This window comes from Mustela erminea, chromosome 7 (assembly GCF_009829155.1).
Source record: "Mustela erminea isolate mMusErm1 chromosome 7, mMusErm1.Pri, whole genome shotgun sequence".
Lineage (NCBI taxonomy): Eukaryota > Metazoa > Chordata > Mammalia > Carnivora > Mustelidae > Mustela > Mustela erminea.
The window spans coordinates 60,689,875-60,711,144 of NC_045620.1; the positions used below are offsets into that span (position 1 = coordinate 60,689,875).

Here is a 21,270-nt window from a genome sequence, read left to right on the forward strand (position 1 = left end):
TCTTTGCAGATTTTGACAAATTGGCTTTAAAACATACATATATTTATGTTTGTATATATTTCCACACATTTATGGAAATACAAGGGACAGAAGAGCCAAAACTATTTAAACAAATAAGAATGGATTGCAGGAAAGACACTACCTGATACCAAGACTCACTATAAAGCTACAGTAATGAGACCTGTGTAGATTACTAAAACAGAAGACAGTACAGAAATACACCTACACATAAGTAGTGAATTAGTTTTTTACAATAGTGCAAAAATAACTCTACAGGGAAAGGATAATTTTTCATGATTTTAGTAGGAGACAATTGAATATCTATTTGCCAAAAAAAATGAACCTCAACCCTCTCTTTATATTGTATATTAAAATTAACAGTAAATGAAGCATAGACTTAAACATATAGTCTATAACCATAGCATATCTGAATCAAAACATAAAAATCTGACACTTTTTGTAAAGCAAAGATTTCTTAATAGGACACAGGACAAATTGTGAAAAAAAAAAAAAAGGTAAATTTGTCTTCATCAAAACTGAAAACTCCTTTCCTCAAAAGATGTTGCTTCAAAAACAAAATGGCAAACAGAATGGGAGAAAATGTTAGTAAGACATATATCTGGTAAACCATATATCATATATAGCGCATATAAAGAACACTTACCAACTCAATCATAAAGTAAATAACCCAGTTAAGTAATGGGGCAGGGACAGATACTTCACTAAACAAGATATAGGAATATCAACTGAACACATGAAAAGAGGCTCTACATGATTAGTCACTAGGAAAATTGCAAATTAAAACCTCAAGGAGATACCACTAAATACCCACCAAAATGGCTTAAACTTAAAAGACAGATCATATCAAGTGTGAATGAGGATATACAATGTGGTGGGAATGCAAAATAGGGCAGCCACAATGGAAGACAGTTTCGGAAGTTTCTTTAAAGTTAAGCATACAGGGGTGTCTGGGTGGCTCCGAGGGTTAAAGCCTCTGCCTTTGGCTCAGGTCATGATCCCAGTGTCTTGGGATCAAGCCCTGCATCAGGCTCTCTACTCAGCAGGGAGTCTGCTTCTCTTCCTCTCTCTGCCTGCCTCTCTGCCTACTTATGATCTCTGTCAAATAAATAAATAAAATCTTTTTTTTTTAAAAAAGACTTATTAAGAAAAAATAAAGTTAAGCATACACTTCTTATGTGACCTAACAATCATGCTTTTAGATATTTTCCCAAGAGAAGTAAAAAGATGTTAATGTGATATTTATAACAGCTTAATTCGTAATAGTCAAAGACTGAAAATAATCCATAGGCCCCCATCAACATTTAACAGAACATTTGTCAGCAAAATTGCAGACTGGGGGGGGGGGTCCCAACACTCATTTCCCCCACAAAATCAACAAAAACAATAAATAAACAACTATAAAGCAATGAAAACAGCTCTGGACTACAGTAAAGCAGCAGCAGCAGAAACTCTGTAGAGCCCCAGAGCTAAGGATGGCCGCAAAGAAAAGTGTAGGAAGTATTTTACTTCTGTCACTTCATCTCCCAGTCCAGAGCAGCTCAACAGCAAGAAGGATCCCCTCAGAGGAATTTCATCCCACGGGGTAAAGAAAACCAGAGGACTCTTTTAATCCTTGTCATCACCATGAGCTTCTGCAGGCTTTGCTATTGAGGACCGTAATACTCTTGAACCAATGTTGAACCCCGCTGATGGAGCTGCCCAGAATTCTGCCTCAGGGTTTCCTTCCCAGGGCTAGCGTTGTTGTTGTGGTGACACCTGCCCGCTGGAGTCCAAGTTACTGCCCTGCTCTCCAGGACTAGAATGCTAGAGGGCCTCACCATCTACAGGAAGCAGAGCTGCCTCTGTGTTGTGGCCAACCCCCTCAGTCCTAAGCCTTGTCACTGACCTACCATTTCAAATCTGAGCTTCTGCTGCTCTGCACCCTGCATTCTGGGTCTGAAGTGATGACTTTGACCTGCTACCATTGGGTCAGGCTGCCATTGCTGTGTATCCCACCCCCTTGGTCCTGAGTTGAGGCTATGTAGCTGCTGTTGTGCCATCACTGGGGGCCATATAGCTGCTGCTCTGTGCCCCACCCCCTTGGTCCTGAATTGGGATACCTCTTTGCCCTGTTACCACTAGGCTAACTGCTGAGGCATCTCATTCCCCTAAACTCAAGTCACTGCAAGAAGGTCCAGAGACCCAGATGCCAGTTCCACAGGTGATCTGCACACACTCTTATACCTCAGATAATGTCATCAGAGCTAAGGGAGTCTGTGACCCAGACCATGGGCTGAGGTAGTTCTGCATATCACTGAGCCTGTGACCCCAGCTTCTCTGCTGCTGTGAATGCCAGCACACCATCACCAAAGGGGATCCTCTTGGCTAGAATTTAACACCCATGGACAACATAGAACAGGGTGATCCCTGCAGGCTTTACCACCAAGGACTCCAACAGCCCTAGCCATCACTGCTATCACAGATACCCACAGGATGCCTACGGTCTTGGGTGCTGAGTATTCCCACAGCCTTCACCAGTGTTGGACTCCATTGCCAGATCTGCATGGAGACTGCCACGGTACCCTAGCCAGCCTGTGCCCTTGCAGCCAACTTTAGAGGAAAGTCTTTCCCTCTTGAATCTACCTTGTCCAGTCAGAAAACCAGTAAGGAAATAATGGACTTGGACTACATTTTAGGCCAAATGGATCTGATAAATACATATAGGATATTCCATCCAAGAGCAGCAAAATATATATTGTTTTTCAAAGCAAACAGAACATTCTCCCGGATGGTTGATATGTTAGGTCACCAAACAAGTCTTAACAAATTTAAGAAGATTGAAATCTTCTTATTAATTAAATCAGGTATTCTTTCCAGACAAAACGTCATGAAACTAGAAATAGTAACGGGAAGAAAGCTGGAAAATTCACAAATATGTGGAAATGAAACAACAGACTTATAAACAACCAGTGCGTCAAAGAAGAAATCAAAGGAGAAATAAAACTTGAGACAAATGGAAATGGAAACACACATACCAAAACTTATGGGGTGCAGCAGAAGCAGTACTAATAGGGAAGTTTACACCTACATTAATAAAAAATACTTTAAACAACTTAATCTTATTCCTCAAGTAACTAGGAAAAAAAAACTAAGCCCAAATTTAGCAAAAGGAATAAAAATTAGAGCAGGAACAAAATAGAGACTAGAAAGACAATAGAAATGATCAATGAAACTACGAATTGGTTTCTTGAAAAGATAAAACTGACAAACCTTATGCTAGACTAAGAAAAAAAGATGACTCAAAAGAACGAAATTATAAATAGAGGAAGCATTACAACTGATGCCACAGAAATACAAAGGATTGTAAAGGACTTTGAACAATTATATGCCAGCAATTGACATAACTTCAAAGAACAGGCATAAATTCCTGGAAACGTCCAACTTACTAAGACTTATGAAAATATAAAAAATCTGAACAGACCAGTAATGAGCAAGGAGATTGAATCAGTAATCAAAATCTCCCAAAAAATAAAAGCCCAGGACAAATGGTTTCACAGGTAAATTCTACCAAACATTTAAAGAAGAACTAATACCAATCTGTCTCAAACTCTTCAAAGAACTCAAGAGGAAGGAACACTTCCAGACTCATTTTATGAGGCCAACATTACCTTTATCCTGAATCCAGATAAAGACACTCTAAGAAAAGAAAATTATAGGCCAATATCTCTGATGAACATAGATGCAAGACCCTCAACAAAATACTAGCAAACAGAATTCAGGAACATCTTAAAAGAAGTGTATACCATGATCAAGTGGATTTATTGCTGGGATGCAAGGATGATTCTACTGTTGCAAAGTAATCAGTGTGATATACCACATTAACATAATGAAGAATAAAAATCATATGGTCATCTCAATAGATACAGAAAAAATATTTGACACAATTCAACATCCTATCAGATAAAAACTGTCAATGAATTAGGTGTAGAAGGAATATTCTTCAACATATTTAAAGTTATTTGTGCAATCCCACAGCTAACATCATACTCAACAGTAAAAATTTAAAAGCCTTTCCTCTAAGATCAGGGATAAGATAAGAATGCCCTCTCTTATCACTTCTGTTCAACATAATACTGGAGAAGTCCTCACCACAGCAATTTGGCAAGAAAAGGGAGAAAATAAAAAGTATCCAATCAGAAAGGAAGAAGTAAAATTATCTGCTTGCAGATGACATGGTTTATATATAGAAAACCCTGAATACTCCACCAAAAAACTGTTGGAACTAATCAATGTATTCTCTAAAGTTGCAGGACACAAAATCAGCATTCCAATGCTATCTGAAGAGAAATTTAGAAAGTAGTCCCATGTACAATAGCATCAAGAATAAAAAAAATAGCAAAAAATTTAGCCAAAGAGGTGAAAGACCTGTATACTGAAAACCGTAAGACATTGAAAGAAGTTGAAGAAGCAAATAAATGGAAAGGTATCCTGTGTTCTTAGATTGGAGAGTTGATGTTAAATTGTCCATACTGCTCAAAGCAATTTACAGAGTCAATGTAATTCCTTTAAAAATTCTAATGGGATTTTTCATGGAAGTAGAAAAAACTATTCTAAAATTCATAAGGAAGCACAAAAGATCCTTAATAGCCAGAGCAATCTTGAGAAGAACAGAGCTGGAAGCATCACACTTCCTGATTTCAAATTATGTTGAAAGTTACAGCAAGCAAAACAGTATGGTACTGACATAAAAAATAGCCACACAGACCAAGAAAACAAAATTTAAAGCTATAAATACACCTATGCGTATGTAATCAACTAATCTTATACCAAGGTGCCAAGAACATAAAGTGAGAAAAGGATTTCTTCAATAAATAGTGTTAGGAAAACTGGATATCCATATGCAAAAGAATGGGCTCCTACCTTATACCACCTTATACCACCCCCCAAAATGTGCTTGGTTTAAAGACTTAAATGTAAAACCTGAAACTGTGAAACTCCTGGAAGAAAACAGGGAAAAATCTCCTTGAGATTGACCCTGGCAGTTATTTTTTGGATGTGATCCCAAAAGCACAGGTACCAAAAGCTAAAATAAACAAGTAGGAGTGTATCAAACTAAAAGCTTCTGCACAGCAAACAATAAACTAAAAAGGTAGCAATGGAATGGGAGACAGTATTTGCAAACCATATGTCTGAGAATGGACTAATATCCAGAATATATGAAGAACTCCTCCAACTCCATAGCAAAAATTGAATAGTGAGATAGACAAAGGTCCTGACTAGACATTTTTTCCAAAGAAGATCTACAAATAACAAATAGGTCCATGAAAAGGTGCTCAACATTACTAATCAAAGATGCAAATCAATACCGCAAAGAGCTAGCACCTCACAACTTGTTAGGATGGCTAGTATCAAAAAGACAAGAGATAATAAATGTGGGCAATGATGTGGGGGAAAGGATACCCTTGTCTTCTGTTAGTGAGAATGTAAATCAGTACACCCATTATGGAAAACTGTATGCAACCCCTCTTCAGGTAAAAAATGGAACTACCATATGATCCGGTAGTCCCACTTCTAGGTATATAGAGGAATGAAACCAGTATAGCTATATTCAGTTAACAGCTACACTACCATGTTCATTATTGCATTATTCCCGGTACCCAAGATATGGAAACAACCTAAGTGTGGGCAATTTAAGAAGGTGTGACACACACACACACACAGGGATATTATTCAGCCTTTAAAAAGAAGGAAATTGTGTTATTTCCAATAATGTGGATGAATCTGGCAGGTACTGTGCTAAGTGAAAGAAGCCAGACAGGAGATAAATACTGTATAGTATTTGTCAAACAAAAAGTGATTTCCTAGAAACAGAACAGAACAGTGATTGCCAGGGCCTGGAGTGAGGGGAATATGGGAGATGTAAGTCAAAGGGTACGAAGATTTTGAGGATCCAATATACAGCATGGTGACTATAATTAATAATGCAGTATTACATACTTGAAATTTTTCAAGAGTATATACTTGAAATTTTTCGGGAGTAGATCCTCACTGCCAAAGAAGGAGGGAAGGAAGAAGGAAAGAAGTTAAGTATGTGAGGTGGTGGGTGTGTAATTACCTTGATTGTGGGAATCATTTCACTATGTATGTGTATATCAAATCATCATGATGGATGCTATATTTTATATACATTTATATTTGTCAGTTGTTCCTCAATAAATCTGGATTAAAAATGAATTCAGCTATCATTTTGAGGAGGTTAAATTCTTAGTTTTGGGCTTCATGACAGTATTTTGTTTTTCCTATTTGCTTTAACTCTCAAAATGTATCATTCTGAGACATTTTGAGGGGATGAACAAGGTAAGCTGTACTATGTACATTACCGATCATAAAAGCCATCTGAGTAAGGTTACTGGCTGGCAAGTATCAGGTAGCTTAAAAATTTCTGGTTCACCATATGATTCACTTGCCTGAATGAAGTACTATGAAACTAATAATATTTCTTTTTAAAAATTAAAAAATATAAATAAATAAACAGATTTTAGTATAATCATTCATTGGCACCTACTTGGTAATAGGGAATAATGAAGTATTGATCCGTTCAGCAATGTGAATGAACTTCAGAAGCATCGCATTAAAATGAAAGAAGGCACACAAATACATGTGTGATTTCATTAAGTGAATTTCTCAAAAAAAAAAAAAGCTATAGTGACTGATCAGTGGTTCTTAGACTTGGAAAGAGGTGAGGATCGACTTTGAAGAGCATGTGAGAACATTCTGGGGTGATGGAAATGTGCTACGTTATGATTGTGGTTGTACTTACACACTGTGTACATTTGTCAAAAGTCCTATATTATACATTTAAAATTGGTGAATTTTATTATATATAAATTACACCTCCATAAAACTGTGGCAGCAAGGGCGCCTGGGTGGCTCAGTGGTTTAAGCCGCTGCCTTCGGCTCAGGTCATGATCTCAGGGTCCTGGGATCGAGTCCCACATCGGGCTCTCTGCTCAGCAAGGAGCCTGCTTCCCTCTCTCTCTCTCTCTGCCTGCCTCTCCATCTACTGTCAAATAAATAAATAAAATCTTTAAAAAAAAAAAAAAAAAACTGTGGCAGCAAGAAAGTATAAGCAAGTATAAGTCTACCACGGAAGAGAATAGGGAATATTTATGGGATGAGAAAGCTCAGCAGATTTTTGGGATGCAGGTAAGTGGACGAAAAAACAGAGAACATTATAGTTCAAATAGTTCAAATGGGAGCTGACCTCATGTCCTAATACAAACTCCAGAGAAGATTCAGTTTAAGCTCTTGGGAAAGGAATGAGAAAGGTGGGTTGCTTGAAATACCAGTTCATCCTGCCATGCAGAACAGTAGTGGGGCAAAATAAATAAATAAGTAAAAATTAAAAAATTAAAAAATAAATAAATCATATTACCCCACCCCCACCTCCTGCAAAGAATTTGGACAGACTGCTTGGGAAAAGTGTGGCTACCAATGCATGCAGGAGGTCCCCCGGACCCCTGAGTAAGCCCCTCTAAATCCTGATACATGGGGCTTCCAGCCTAAGGCTTGGTTTCCCTACTATATACCTGAAAATCAAACCTCTCAAATAGATCCCCCTTACGTAGATGAAGGACCCAAAAAGTCTTCCATTTGGCAATGAAGTCTCTATGAGGTCAAGGGTCTGACTCAACGTGAGATAAAACCAGTTGGAAACAGCACATCTTTTTAAAAATAAGAATGAAGAAACAGGGACTAACAAGAAAAAAAAATTCAATAAAATAAAGAAAAAAAAGACTAAAATGCATGATCAGGACTGACCCAAATGGAAATGTATGAACTGACAAAACAAATTACAGTATTGACAATACAAAACAAATTACAGTATTTACAATGATTTGAGAAAACACTGCACTCACCACAAAAAACAAAAAAACAAAAAAAACCTTCTGGTGGAAAATACTGATCCATATTGTATTTTGTTTATTTCTGTTGTAGTATTTTGTATTATATGCTTTATGTTATAGCTATTTCTGGTCATATTGGTCTTCTCTCACAAGACTATGCTCCTGAAACACAGGAACATGGTTGTGATCTGTGATGACTGAGTATCTTTAAAATTGGTAGATAGCCACTTCTCTCTTACTTAGCATGGCCCTTGAAACTGCCTTGGGCTCAAATTCCTGGTCTGGTGACTTCTGTGTTCTGTTTATAGATTGTGTTTATGAAATACTCGGATTTGCTCCAGTTCCAGGGTAGTAGACCTAGAGCCATTCCGGGTGGGTTTTTGTTTATTCTAGCTGATATGAAAATTCAGTAGTTCTAATGATTTTTTTCTGGGGCCCTTTGTATGCAAGTATATTGTCACACTTTTAAAAAATGTATATCTTGTCTTTTGATGAATCCAGGGACATCATATGAAGGCTCAGGCTCTTTCTGGATTGGGAAGAAGTAAGGAAGCATTAAAGGAGTTTCTCTACTGCCTTGCTTTAAATCCTGAATGTAACTCAGTGAAGAAAGAAGCACAGAAGGTGTGATTTTTCTTTAAATGAATCTCTTTCTTAAGTCTCATTTATAGCCTTGATGTCCATGCTGAGTAACTCCTGCATGTCAGGTAAACAAAAAATATAGTTCTGAATATTCATGACAATGAGATTAAAAACACAAGGATTAATGATGAGTTTCACATATTTGATAATGTTCATCCAGGGATAAAGCACTACGTATCATGAGATAGCACTAGTACACTCCCTGCTCCACTGAAGTAATGACATGAGCTAAGGAGGCAGGGTTGATGTGTGAGGCTAGGCGAAGCAGAAAGAGTTTTCTTAGAGTTGTAATTTCAAGCGTTCCAGTTTGTATAGGAGCCCTATAAAAGACATTGTGATAATATACAAAATATACCAGTTCAGCTGGAAAGTTTGACTTAAAATTCTCAGCCAAGCTTAGTCAGTATGATGCAGAAATATCTTTTCTCTTATTCAGGTCTTTAACCCAGTCATATTAAAGGTCACTGAGTCACATTTACTGTGGGAATCCACCCTATGTTTAAGAGGCCTTACAATAGTTACAAGGTTAAAAGGTTTCCTCCTCTGGATGCATTCTCGTGTCCCCCAGCATCCACATCTGACAGCGACAGATGGGGGAAATTTTACCTTCCCTTTTGTTCATACCATGAGGTATGTTTTTTTGTTTGTGTTTGGTTTTTATTGTAGGCTAATACCATCACACTCTTGGCTCCTATAGGAACTGTAGTTAGCCCAAACACCTAGATCTTTTTTTGTTTTCTGTGAGAACCTTCTAGCAATACTTTTTATCCTTGTATTGTGCAGGGCACTGGTCTTTCTTAATGCTGTCAAATGATCACTTATGGGTTTTGGCCATTGTTTCAACTTGTCAAAATAATACTGAATCTTAACATCGGCTCTTCTATCCCTGACTGCTTTGTCCCACCTGCAAATTTCACAGGAACCTTAAAACATATCTCAACTGCTCCTTATAACAGCTTAAGAAACTCAGCCTGAACTCAAAATTAAGCAGATTTACAAAGGTCTCAGTGCCACAGTCCAGGTCTGGTGATGCTTGAGGTGCTTCTTGTCTTTGTGGGTGATACTTTCTCCCTGTAGCATTCTGTGAGTGGTAGGTATCTTCTATCTCAGTGCCCAAACACTGCCAGCCTGTTGATGCCCATGAAATGTGGTCATCTCCTGGGCAGACTTCTGCTGCTTTATTGGAGCCCCTCAGAGCCAGTGCTGGGGACATTGATGTCCCTACTGAGTGCTGTTCCTTCTTTATACAGGGGTCATGGGTGCGGATGCACTGACCTGTCACATGAAGAACAGTGGCAGTTTCTTTATTACGTTTCTGTTTCTCCTTTGTACCTCTCTTAGCCTTTGGGTTCAGCTGAGTCCATGAGGTTTGGCAGGACAATCAAGTGACTGGCAGTTACTTTCCACCACCACCAAAGGCTAGTTCATGGCTCTTGAACTAGAATTATGGCTCTTCACCTGGTCTCCCTTGAAGTTCTTTATTGGGTGGCTCTTGTGGTTCTCTTGTACATTGAGCGGTGTTCTAGAAATATCTCAGTCCTGTGGGTGATCACAACTCAAATTTAATTTAGGATCCTTGCAACCTTTGAACCTCTAATTTTCTCTCTTAATCATGAGACTTTTAGGGGTGATTTTCTGTAGCAGGTGTGTAAGGACCCAGCAGGAAGAAATGGTAATGTTCATATTTTGTAACTGGTAAGGCTAAGCTGGGAAGGGACTGGTAGATAACATGCCTCATCGATGCTTTATAGTTTCAGAAACTTGAGTTTTGAAATAGTGGCAGTTGGAATATGGTAATTATTCTTTTCAGTGTGTTAGGTCTACTTGGACTTACAGTTTCCTTTGGATCTCTAAGGTATATTATGTATTTTTCAAGAGTTTTAAAATACTTTTTTTTTCTTCTTGGAAATTTTATAGGTAATGTGTGAGGTATTTTTTCCAGCTTCAGAAAACACGCATCAGAATTTGACATCTTCCATCCAAAGCAGAATATTGAACAGCAGGCTAAAGGCTCAGTGTGCCAGCCATGTAAACACCCAGCCTCTGGAAGAAGGCAGCGGTGCTGGGGGTTCTAAGGTAACACGTGTGTTTGTCAATATTATCTTGATTAACCTTTACGTAATTTGTAATTTTGAACACTTATAAGTTATTCAGATTGTGGCATTATGTTAGTTGGAATTACTTCTCAAGACTGGTTTCTAGCTCCTCAACCTGAAAGTTGAATCTTTTGAAGGAAGTTGGTGGAAGTAATGAAAACGACTGAAAGAAACATGTAGAAGCATTCAGGACATCACACGTTGAGAACCCGAGGCATCAGGAGACTCTCGTTTATTTTGGCTTGGAGAAAAGAAAGCAAAAGGGTGATTTGAATATACAAAGATTGATGTTCAGTTGATCTGTCTCAAAAAGAATTTTTTTTTTTTTTAAACCGTGGGAAGTGTAAAGCTCATCTTCAAAGTTAACAGATGAAACCTATCATGAAGGAAGAGCATAAGCCCTCTTTTTTTCCAGAGATTTCTAAGAAAGGCCACTACAGGATTCTTGTTTTCTGTTATGCTATGATTTCTTAATACTCAGGATTCTTTTTTCCTATTTAAACAGAATGCATCTGAGAAATCTGATGTGTTTAGAAATACCAATTCTTCAGTTTTGTATTTTATACTGGGTCTGCACTTTGAAGAGGATAAAGAAGTGTTAGAGAGCATCCTTCCAGTAGCACCCAGCACTGGTTTAAAGAGACAGTTTCCAGATGATTTGGAGGACATGCATGAGCTGAATGGCCCTGGGAAAGTACCCAAGAAAGGTCAGCAAGTGATTTTGTCATGGAGTTGTGTGACTCCAGAGTGATAGACTGTTAGTTAACATTCAGTATATTAAAAAAAAATTATACAGATAGTTTAAAATGAATAATGAAAGGAATAGATCAGCTTTATGATGATAGGACAGTTTAAAATGACTAAGCCTACGAAGGCTTAATAGTCAGAAATAGGGAAAATTGAATTAAAACTTTAACTTTTATTCATGCTTACGGTCCAGATAAATTATTGTTGTGTATGGTTAATCTGATAGGAAACATCTTACCCAGCATGTTTTGTTATATTGGTGTGACACATTTTAGCCAGAGGAAATGCAGTTGTTGCATGTTCTTGTCCAGGTGAGCAATGTTAATAATAGCATTTTAAACTTTTTCAGAGGCAGATTCCTCACCTCAAAGGAACATGACCTCTAACGTAGGAGAAAGTCCAGAGCTCTCCATAGATGTAACTGACTTTGAGTGTGCCCTCTGCATGAGGTAAGATGACAAAGAACCTGTGTAACTCTTTGAAAAGCTCATCCTTTCTGAATTGGATATCCTAACCATAATGGGCTTTTTATTATCAGAGAAATTATGTATACCTTAGTAATGAGTGATTTATTTTCTAAAAATTTGATAAGGAAAATCTCAATGGAAAATGGATATCAGTAATTTCTGTAGTCATGAGGGAATTGTCTTAAGGAATTCTTTGAAAATAAATAGATTATTTGAAGATCTCTTTTGGACATTTTCGGCTAAAAACTCAGATATATTTTCCAGGTTGCTTTTTGAGCCTGTTACTACACCATGTGGACATATGTTTTGCCTGAAATGCCTGGAGCGCTGCCTTGACCACGCCCCACACTGTCCACTGTGTAAAGAAAAACTCTCAGAAGTAAGTATTTCTTTTGAAACAACAGGACCATTCGGCCCCTCTTCTCATCCCTCAGTAGATGCTCATTTCTGGGGTTGGCTTTGCTTATACGACCCATTTAGTAAAGAAAGTTGGATTTCTCAGTCAAAGAGAGGTCTTTTCCTCTCTGATTTCTCAAAAAGTAGAAAAGGGAAGTTTAGACACAGAAGCAGTTAAACTTGAGGGAAATTTTTAGGCATGAATTATAGTTGAGATACATTGAAAACGGGTAACATAATTGGAGCTCCTACAATGTTATAAATAGTTGAGATAACAATACTGAGTCCTCACCAGGTGTTAATCATAAAGGGATGAGATAACATTATGGCACACTTAATATGTGCTAAGGATTCTGTCCTTTACCTCATCTCAAGGGGAAGCCATATTGTAGTACTCAGTTTTGCATAGGATCAAAGACTTGATCAGTTTTGACTACTAGGAGATTGTTTTGGTGTGTTATCAGTTGTGTCTTTTGTCTGTAATCAAAGCCGGTAACACTTGAGATTCCATGGAGGGAAGCTATTTAGTTATGTCTAACTCAAAAATAAACTGCTAAATCCATACCTTAGGTATGGTAAATACAAAAAAATAACACTTAAAAGCTTTTAAAGGCTTTCTGATCAACTTTTCAAATTGTGAATATGTATCAACTCTCTTGGGCTCTGGTGCCACTAACCTTCCATGAAGCAAATTATTTAACTTCTTGGAGGGGGGGAGTTTAATCTATAAAATAATACTAATAATATTTTCCTTAATTACTTCTAGAGATTATACTCAATATATTTTAAGTAGGACAAAGTGGTGTTTTAAAGATTTATTTGTCTATTTTTAGAGACAGAAAAAGAGTGTGTGTGCTTGCGTGGGTGTAAGCTGGGGGAGGAGAGTGGAGGGAGAGAGAGTCTCAAGCAGACTCCCCGCTGAGCATGGGCTCTGATGTGAGGCTTAATCTCAAGACTCTGAGACCATGACCTGAGCTGAAATCAGAGTCAGATGCCTCACCAACTGAGCCACCCAGGCGCCCAGGGATTAAGTGTTTTTTTAAAACAAATGCCCAGTAAAATTAATTTTAAATTTGATATGGTAGGGCATCTGGGTGGCTCAGTGGGTTAAAGCCTCTGCCTTTGGCTCAGGTCGTGGTTCCAGGGTCCTGGGATTGAGCTCCGCGTCTGGCTCTCTGCTCAGCGGGGAGCCTGCTTCCTCCTCTCTCTCTGTCTGCTTCTCTGCCTACTTGTAATCTCTGTCTGTCAAATAAATAAATAAAATCTTTAAATAAAAAAATTTGATATGGTAAAGGAGATGTTATACGTATGTGAATTTTTAAATAATTATAACTTAGTTTACTGCCAAAATTTGTTAAAATAAGTTTTTATAATTGAAATCTTTGTAAATCATTCTATGTACATACTTGCTTTTTTAAATTGCATACATCCTGAAACTCTAGGTTAATCACGGCTCTCATCATCGGAATGAATCATTGTACTATGCACCATATGTCATGATGGTGGGTGATTTTGAGTCTGTGTGACAGTTTCCTTTGGCGGTTCCTCTGCAGGTCTGCTGCACTGTGTTTGCTCTCTCTTCTTGTTAACAGTAGAATAACATTTGGCCTCTTGCCTTGTTGCACCCATGCTTGTCTGGGCTGGTGGGCCTGGAGGGGGTTTATTCTCAGACAGTAAAATGCATGTCTTTATGACCACTGTTTGTAACACAAACCTTTGGTTCACTTCCGTGTTTGGTACTCTCTGATATAGGACTATGTGATGAAGCAGTGTGTTGAGGTTGACACTGTCGTGTAAATTCCTTAGGGACAGAGACAACCTCCTGTCTTGTTTTCACTCTATTTCCAGGGGCCAGAACACATAGCAGTTCAGGAAATCCGTGCTGAATGAAAGATTAAATGAACAAATGAATGAGTGAATGATTGAGGGCAAGCTCTGCATAGATTGCCCTTGTGTAGAAATTAGAATATAACAAAACTAAGTAAAATAAAAAGTCACAACTCATTCTTTCTTTGATGCAGAAACTGCTTCATGAGCTTAGACTTTCTCACATGCATTATCATAAACATGAACCACCAGCTATCTAGGTATGCATAGAAGCCTTGGGTAACATAATGCCAAATAAAGCAAGTTGTTTTACTCTACAAGAAAATGGTGCCATAAACTAACCATCTAAAATACAGATGTCATTAATAATACTTACTGTGAATTAAGTTAAACTTGTTTCTGCTGGTTATTCTGTTACTGAGTGTCTCAAACACAGTTGTGTCCCCGAGGTTGAACTCCTAGTTCTTAGTGACAGCAATACCCATAGCTTGTTTCACACAAGCTTAAGGGAGATGAGGCAGGATGTCTAGGACTTGCCCAGATGTAACTGTTAGAAATATGTAGAGCAGCCCAAGCAGAGGAATGCGACAAGTTAACAAAGCAACAGCAGCACATTGAAAACTACCAGCCTTGAGGTCCTGGTGCCTCTGTGGCTTGAAGCTAGTCCCTAACCTTTCTGAGACCCCCTTCTCTACTGGTGCACTGTATACATTACTTCTGAGATAGGGCTCTTTTAAGGCCTAACTTAATTTATATGAAGCATCTGCATTTGGTACCTGATATATATTAGGATGTTAGTGAAAAAAGCTCTTATTTGCAAATTTGTAGGCCTAAGATAAAAGTAGTGCACACACATGCACACACAGAATAATAATAGATCCTCAGCTATATAGGACCCCTCCAGCCACTGATCCTGATACATTTTAATTCAGGTTCCACCTATTTCCCTTCTCATCCAGCTTGAATTCCTTGGTCCCTCTGTCCCTTTCCCAATCCAGATAGAGTCAACTTTGCCTCTTGCACATGCCCAGATAAGTAACAAAGCAAAGCTAGAGCAAAAGCCACAAAATTGGGAAGATTGGTTTCAGTTTAAATTCACAGTCCTAAATCTTAGACTCAAAACATTAGTAGTCATTCTTACTGTGTGTCTCTAGTAGCTTCAATTTTCCACTTTCTCAGATGATTATTTCCCATTTCTCTTCTTTTGCAACATATCCTACACGCTTCCTCTCCCTTCTCTGACATTGTGATACTTGATTGAGAATGCAGAAGCTGGTCAGGCTGGGATTCACTCATCCTTCCTCCAGGTGATGAACACCTTCTCCTGCCCTTTCATCAGAGGGGAGGAACTGCCTTGCCCCTGTCCCTACCCCAGGCTGGCTGACCTCCAGGCTCTCCATCCCCCATCTCTTTGTCTTCCGAGAGACTCTACCCCTCTCCCTCTTTTTTAACTGTTTCTATTGGGGAGAGAGTACTTTGTCCTCTAGAATTAATTACCATGTGGTATTACTTAACATTTCCTTTTGTTACAGTTGTTGGCAAGCAGAAACTTTAATATAACTATTCTGGCTGAAGAATTAATATTTCAATACTTATCTGATGAACTCTCTGATAGGAAGAGAATTTATGATGAAGAAATGACAGAACTATCAAAGTAAGTTCTCAAGTTGTATGTACTTGGTCTTGAGTTCAGATTAAAGAAGGAAATCCTTGTGTTCATAACTTTATTTCAGGTACACACCCCCAACAGAGAAATTAGACCTAAAATTAGAAAAAATATCAATTGCAAAAAATTTATGGAAATTTAATTGAAAAGGGTCATAAAAAATATTTCAAAAGAATGTCTTCATGGGACCCCTGGGTGGCTCAGTTGGTTAAGTGTCTGACTGTTGATCTCAGCTCAGGTCTTGATCTTGGGGTCATGAGTTCAAACCCCGTTTTGGACCCCATGCTGGGTATGGAGCCCACTTTAAAAAAAAGTGTGTCTTCACAAAATTATGTAGTTGCTTTTTGAATCTAAGTAAGTGGTACTGAATTTTTCAGAATTGAAAAGGCACAGTATATAGAAACAGGAGGGAGAATAGGATTATCCCTTGAAATAGGCTTGAGGGTTGTTTTTGTCTTTTAAAGTGATCAGAGTTGTGTGTTGTAGCAAACTTTAACTATTGAAGTGTTACAATTCTTCCACTCTTTTTTATTTAGAACTCATTACCTTTGACTACTGTGTAGTTTTTGCTTTCGTCAGAACTTTTTTCTCTTCTTATTATTTATTTTTATTAAGGTAAAATTGATGCATAGCGTTACATGAATTTCAGGTATGTAACATAATGCTTTGATATTTATATATATTGCAAAATGACCATCACATTAAGTCTTAACATCCATCACTAAACATAGTTAGCAAATTTTTTTTCTTGTGGTGAGAGCTTGTAAGATCTATTCTCTTATCAACTTTCAAATATGCAACACAGTATTATTAACCGTAGTCAACATGCTGTGCATTACGTCCCAGGCCTTTTTATTTATAGCTGGAAGCTTGTACCTTCGACCCTCTTCATCTGTTTCACCCACCTCCCCACCTCACCTCAGCTTCTGGCAACCACCAATCTTTTGTCTTTATCTATGAGCTTGCTTTTGTTCTTTTTGAAGATTCTACATGTAAGTGAGGTCATTCAATATTCATTTTCCTGACTTATTTCACTTAGCATAATGTCCTCAAGGTCATTAAAATTTTTTTGTTATCATAGTTGTAAGCTGTAACTTTTTCTAAGTAAATTAATACAATTCAGCATGTTCTATCTCATCAAATTAAATACGACAGGCTTGTCAGGAAATCTGGTAAGCTGAGAACTTTCTCTTGAGGTGGTCCTTGGCTTCCTTTCCCCACTAAAGACCGAGACAGGCCTGAGGGTTTTCTGTTGTAAATGAGGAAATTGAGGTTGGCTAGCTTTTGCTATGTTACAGTGACTAATATTCCCTTTGATTTCTAACGGCTCCTATTTGTAAGTTTACGTTTTCCCTTACCCAACAGTCTGACGAGAGATGTCCCCATCTTCGTGTGTGCCATGGCCTTCCCCACCGTCCCGTGTCCACTTCATGTCTTTGAGCCCCGCTATCGGCTTATGATAAGAAGATGCATGGAAACTGGCACCAAACGGTTTGGCATGTGTCTGTCTGCTGAGCACGCAGGGTAAGACTTTTCAGCATCCAGAGGGTCCTAAATAAATACGTAATTTTTTATTTTTTCTCAAAGAACAGTTTAAGATGATGTTGAAAACTTCCAGTGGCTCCCATTACGTAAAAATGTGTAAGTCCGAGGTCGCATTATGATGTGAGCCCAGCCTTCTTTCTAGCCTCATCTCCTACTCCTTTCTCTCAGACATCATACTTGCTAGTCCACTATCATATTGTTTGCTTTCCTCTAAATACAGTTCATATCCATTCCTCCATGCTTCTCTCTGGCTATAATTCTCTTTTAGTTCATCATCATGCAAACAAATCTAATCTAACTTTTAAGGTCTAAAAAATTTGCTAAAAAATTAGTTGAGGGAAATTGGAGGGGGAGACAAACCATGAGAGACTGTGGACTCTGAGAAACAAACTGATGGTTTTGGAGGGGAGGGGGCTTGGGGGAGTTGGGTGAGCCTGGGGCTGGGAATTAAGGAGGGCATGTATTACATGGAGCACAGGGTGTGGTGCATAAACAATGAATGCTGGAACACTGAAAAGAAATAAAACAAAATAAAATGGAAAAAAATTGAAACCTTCATCTACACAGCCAGGCAAATTTCAGTCCTACAATAACCGCAGCTCTTAAGTTTTTACCTCTCCTTTGGCAGGCAGCTCCCTCCATGGCTGCTCTGGGGTCTCTGCATTCTTCCCAAACTGTTAGATTCCTTAACCCCTAGGGCTTTGTTGTTACTGCATGGTTATCATGAGGTCACTACATGCAAGTTCTAGCTAGTAGAAGAGGCACATATGCTCCAGGATTCTGGAGAAAAGGAGGACTCATCCCTGTTGCTCACACCTATTGGAATGGAGGCTGGGAAATGTAGCCCAGCCATGTGCCCAGGAAGAAAGGAAGAATGGATATGTAGAACCACCCTCTAGTTTCTACTATATATACCTAGGAATAGATCTTTTGAAAGATTGGTGTAGGACCTTTATAGAAAAAAATCTACAACTTTATTGAAAAATATTTGGGAAGATCTAAATAAATGGAGAGAAATAACGTTTCTGTGAATGGATGCATAGACTTGAATATCATGGAAATATTAGGTTTACCCAAATTAGTCTATAAATCTGAGGTAGTTTCAGTCAGCATTCCAAGAGGGTTTTTTCATGGAATTGTTCAAAATAATTGTTTAGAATTATTATGGAAAAACAAAAGACCAAGACCATGACAGTTTTGAAGACATCAGTTGAGTAAGATGGGAGAACACTCTCATAATAAATTTAGAAGTCCTAGTAAGTAGACCACTAATATAGAATATGAAGGTAAGAAATGGATCCACTCATAAATGGACCCATATTTACATATAATTTTGTGAGAAAAGGCAAGCTGCTCACTTAAAAGGTGCTTAGAAAATTAGTGGGCAGTCCAAATGGGAAAAAATAATCTTTTCTCTGCCTTGCACCATATACACAGATTACACGTTATTTACATTTTCAGTGTGAAAAACAACATATAAAAATGTTAAGAGAAAACATTGGAGACTATAATTAGGAAAAGGGAAAGAATTTTTTAATACAAAATGCTGAAAGCACGTACTATGGAAGAGGAAATTAATAAATTTGAATATATTAATATTTGATTCATCAAAATCAGCAAAAGCAGAGTGAAAAAACAAGTTCCAGCAGTTGTGCTTCCATAAATGATACAGCACACTAAGAAGAGCATTACACCAGATAAACTACAGGACGTAAGTTTCCTGAACTCGTCAGTGAGCAGATGTTGCTCACCACACATGCGGAAAGCCAAGTCCCTCCAGGGAAAGCAGCAGACAGAAGTGTGGCTTACCTGTGGCACAGCCCAGGAGAAGGAAACCTGTAAGTGTATGGGAAGAATTCAGCTAGTTTTGGGGGGGCCATGTTCTAACGACCCTATGTGGACAAGCGTTAGAGTACAGATGCAAGGACAAGTTCTTATCTACAGACAGGACGGGACAGGACGCTCATTAGAAAGACAGGTGCTGCAGCGGAGATAGGCTTTGAAGGAGCTGACATTTGAAGGCATTTTTCTGCTGATGGCTGGGAAGTCCTCCCTTGAAGGGGGTCTTCAGGGCACCTCCATCCATGCCACGGCCCGTTAGCTAAGCAGGAAGAGATAGTTTTAGGAGAGATCCAAGAAGAGGTGTCCAGCCGTATAGCTGGAACCATCACTCATTGTTAGCTTGAAGGTATGTGATGAAGTTGTTCATTTAATTTCGAATCACATAGCGTTGGGTTCAGATCTCAGGTCTAAATCTTACTGTGGCCTTTTGTACATTGTTTGGTTTTAACCTTCCTGCTTTTGTGAGGCCTGAATGAGAACATATTATAAACTGCTCCATATAGTGCTTGACAGGAAATGGGCTCAATTATTAGTGTCCTCAGGAAGTTAGAGTGAGAGTTAAAAGAGTGAGAGTGGTTAAGATCACACGGGAGAGCTTTGGAGTGAGGATGCCACCCTTAGCGCGCCCTGTGAGTGAGAGACATGTGGAGGACGGAGGAAAGCTGTGAAGGGCTGCACTGGTCAGGGAGGGCACCAGAGAGCAGCAGAAGGTGTTGGGTCAGTGACAGATCAGCAGGCTCATGCCAGAGTCATGTGTGACTTCCACTGGGGTCATTTCAGTGGAATGGAGGGGTATGGAGGGAGCAGGAGATGAAGGCAGTGACTGTAGATGCCTTTGCATAGTGGTTTGTTGGGGAGGACAGGGCTGCATCATTGGAAAATGGCGGGGGGGCAGAATCTGTGAGGGACACGGGGGCCCCAGACATAACTTGTGCTCTCTGTACCCCTTGACGGTACCCTGACCAAGAGTACTGAGGATTCTCTCTCTACCTCTCGGGTCCTTCCAAAGCACTAGCCTGTTTGAAAGACGGTGGCACAAGGGCCCTTTTCCCTCCAGCCCTCCCCATGCAGCCCTTGTACACCCGTATGTTTTGCATTTAACAGAAGGAATCGTCTGCAGGTATTATTAGAGAAAATAAGCTTGCTGGTCCCATGTGGAGACACCATTTGTTTTGTTTGGATCTTCTGCATTTATAAAATCGTTGTTATTTCTCTCAACTGTCCTGTCAGAATTTCGGAGTATGGCTGCATGCTGGAGATTAAGGATGTCAGAACATTTCCTGATGGGAGTTCGGTTGTGGATGCCATTGGGATTAGTCGGTTCAAAGTTCTAAGCCACCGTCATAGAGATGGCTATAACACAGCTGACATCGAGTATCTCGAAGATGAAAAGGTGAGGTTGATTTTACAGCTGTGTGTTCAGAGGTCAGTCACCTTGTTTTCCTGTGCATGTGGAAAAACTTGGTCAGATTTTTACAGATAATATTACTTATACCTTCCCTAATTCAGCACCTCAGTTATTTATTATCTCAGTGAATTTTTCACCTGATTTGAAGCTGGTGGACACGTGTCCTCCTCAGAAAAATTACCTTACTGCTGCACATTGCAAAATGCCTTTGTGGTTTGTTGTCTTGGCGTTCTGGCTCAGGAGTTGGCAGACCTTTCCCACAGAGGCCCGTACAGTCAATACCAGAGAATTTCCAGGTCAAGCAGTCTCTGTGGCAACGACTCCGCTCTGCCGTTGCAGCACAGAAGCAGCCGTAGACAGTCTGGGAATGAGTTGGTGTGGCTGGTTTCCAAGACAACGCTGTTTACATAGACATACGCAGTGAACAGGATTTGACTTGTGAGTAGTAATCCATCCCTGTTCTGGATCCTGGTGTTAGTTCAGAATGAGATATGATATAAAAAACAATGCTTAAAAATGCCTTCTAAAGTTCAGTGTAAAAGGTTTAGATCTCTTACCCCTTGAGAAATGTTAATATGTCTAATAGAAATATCAGAACCCATATTTTGACAGATTAACAAAATGTTTTGAAGGGATTCTCAGAAAGATGGGTAAAAAGATGTCCCTAGCCATCTTATCATTTATGGCCAAAACCAAGAAATAGTGCAGAGACTCATCAGGAGAAGAA

At 38.9% G+C, this 21,270-nt stretch overlaps 1 protein-coding gene across 1 annotated transcript in view; it reads left to right on the plus strand.

The window, feature by feature from the left end:
- LONRF2 (LON peptidase N-terminal domain and ring finger 2) overlaps nt 1-21,270 on the plus strand; it is a 44,273-nt gene that overhangs the window by 14,942 nt on the left and 8,061 nt on the right. Inside the window, exons 3-10 of the mRNA XM_032351820.1 lie at nt 8,409-8,531; nt 10,467-10,625; nt 11,151-11,352; nt 11,742-11,841; nt 12,124-12,238; nt 15,615-15,736; nt 17,114-17,272; nt 20,366-20,528. Coding sequence (XP_032207711.1) covers nt 8,409-8,531; nt 10,467-10,625; nt 11,151-11,352; nt 11,742-11,841; nt 12,124-12,238; nt 15,615-15,736; nt 17,114-17,272; nt 20,366-20,528 — 1,143 coding nt within the window. The remainder of the gene's footprint in view (nt 1-8,408; nt 8,532-10,466; nt 10,626-11,150; nt 11,353-11,741; nt 11,842-12,123; nt 12,239-15,614; nt 15,737-17,113; nt 17,273-20,365; nt 20,529-21,270) is intronic.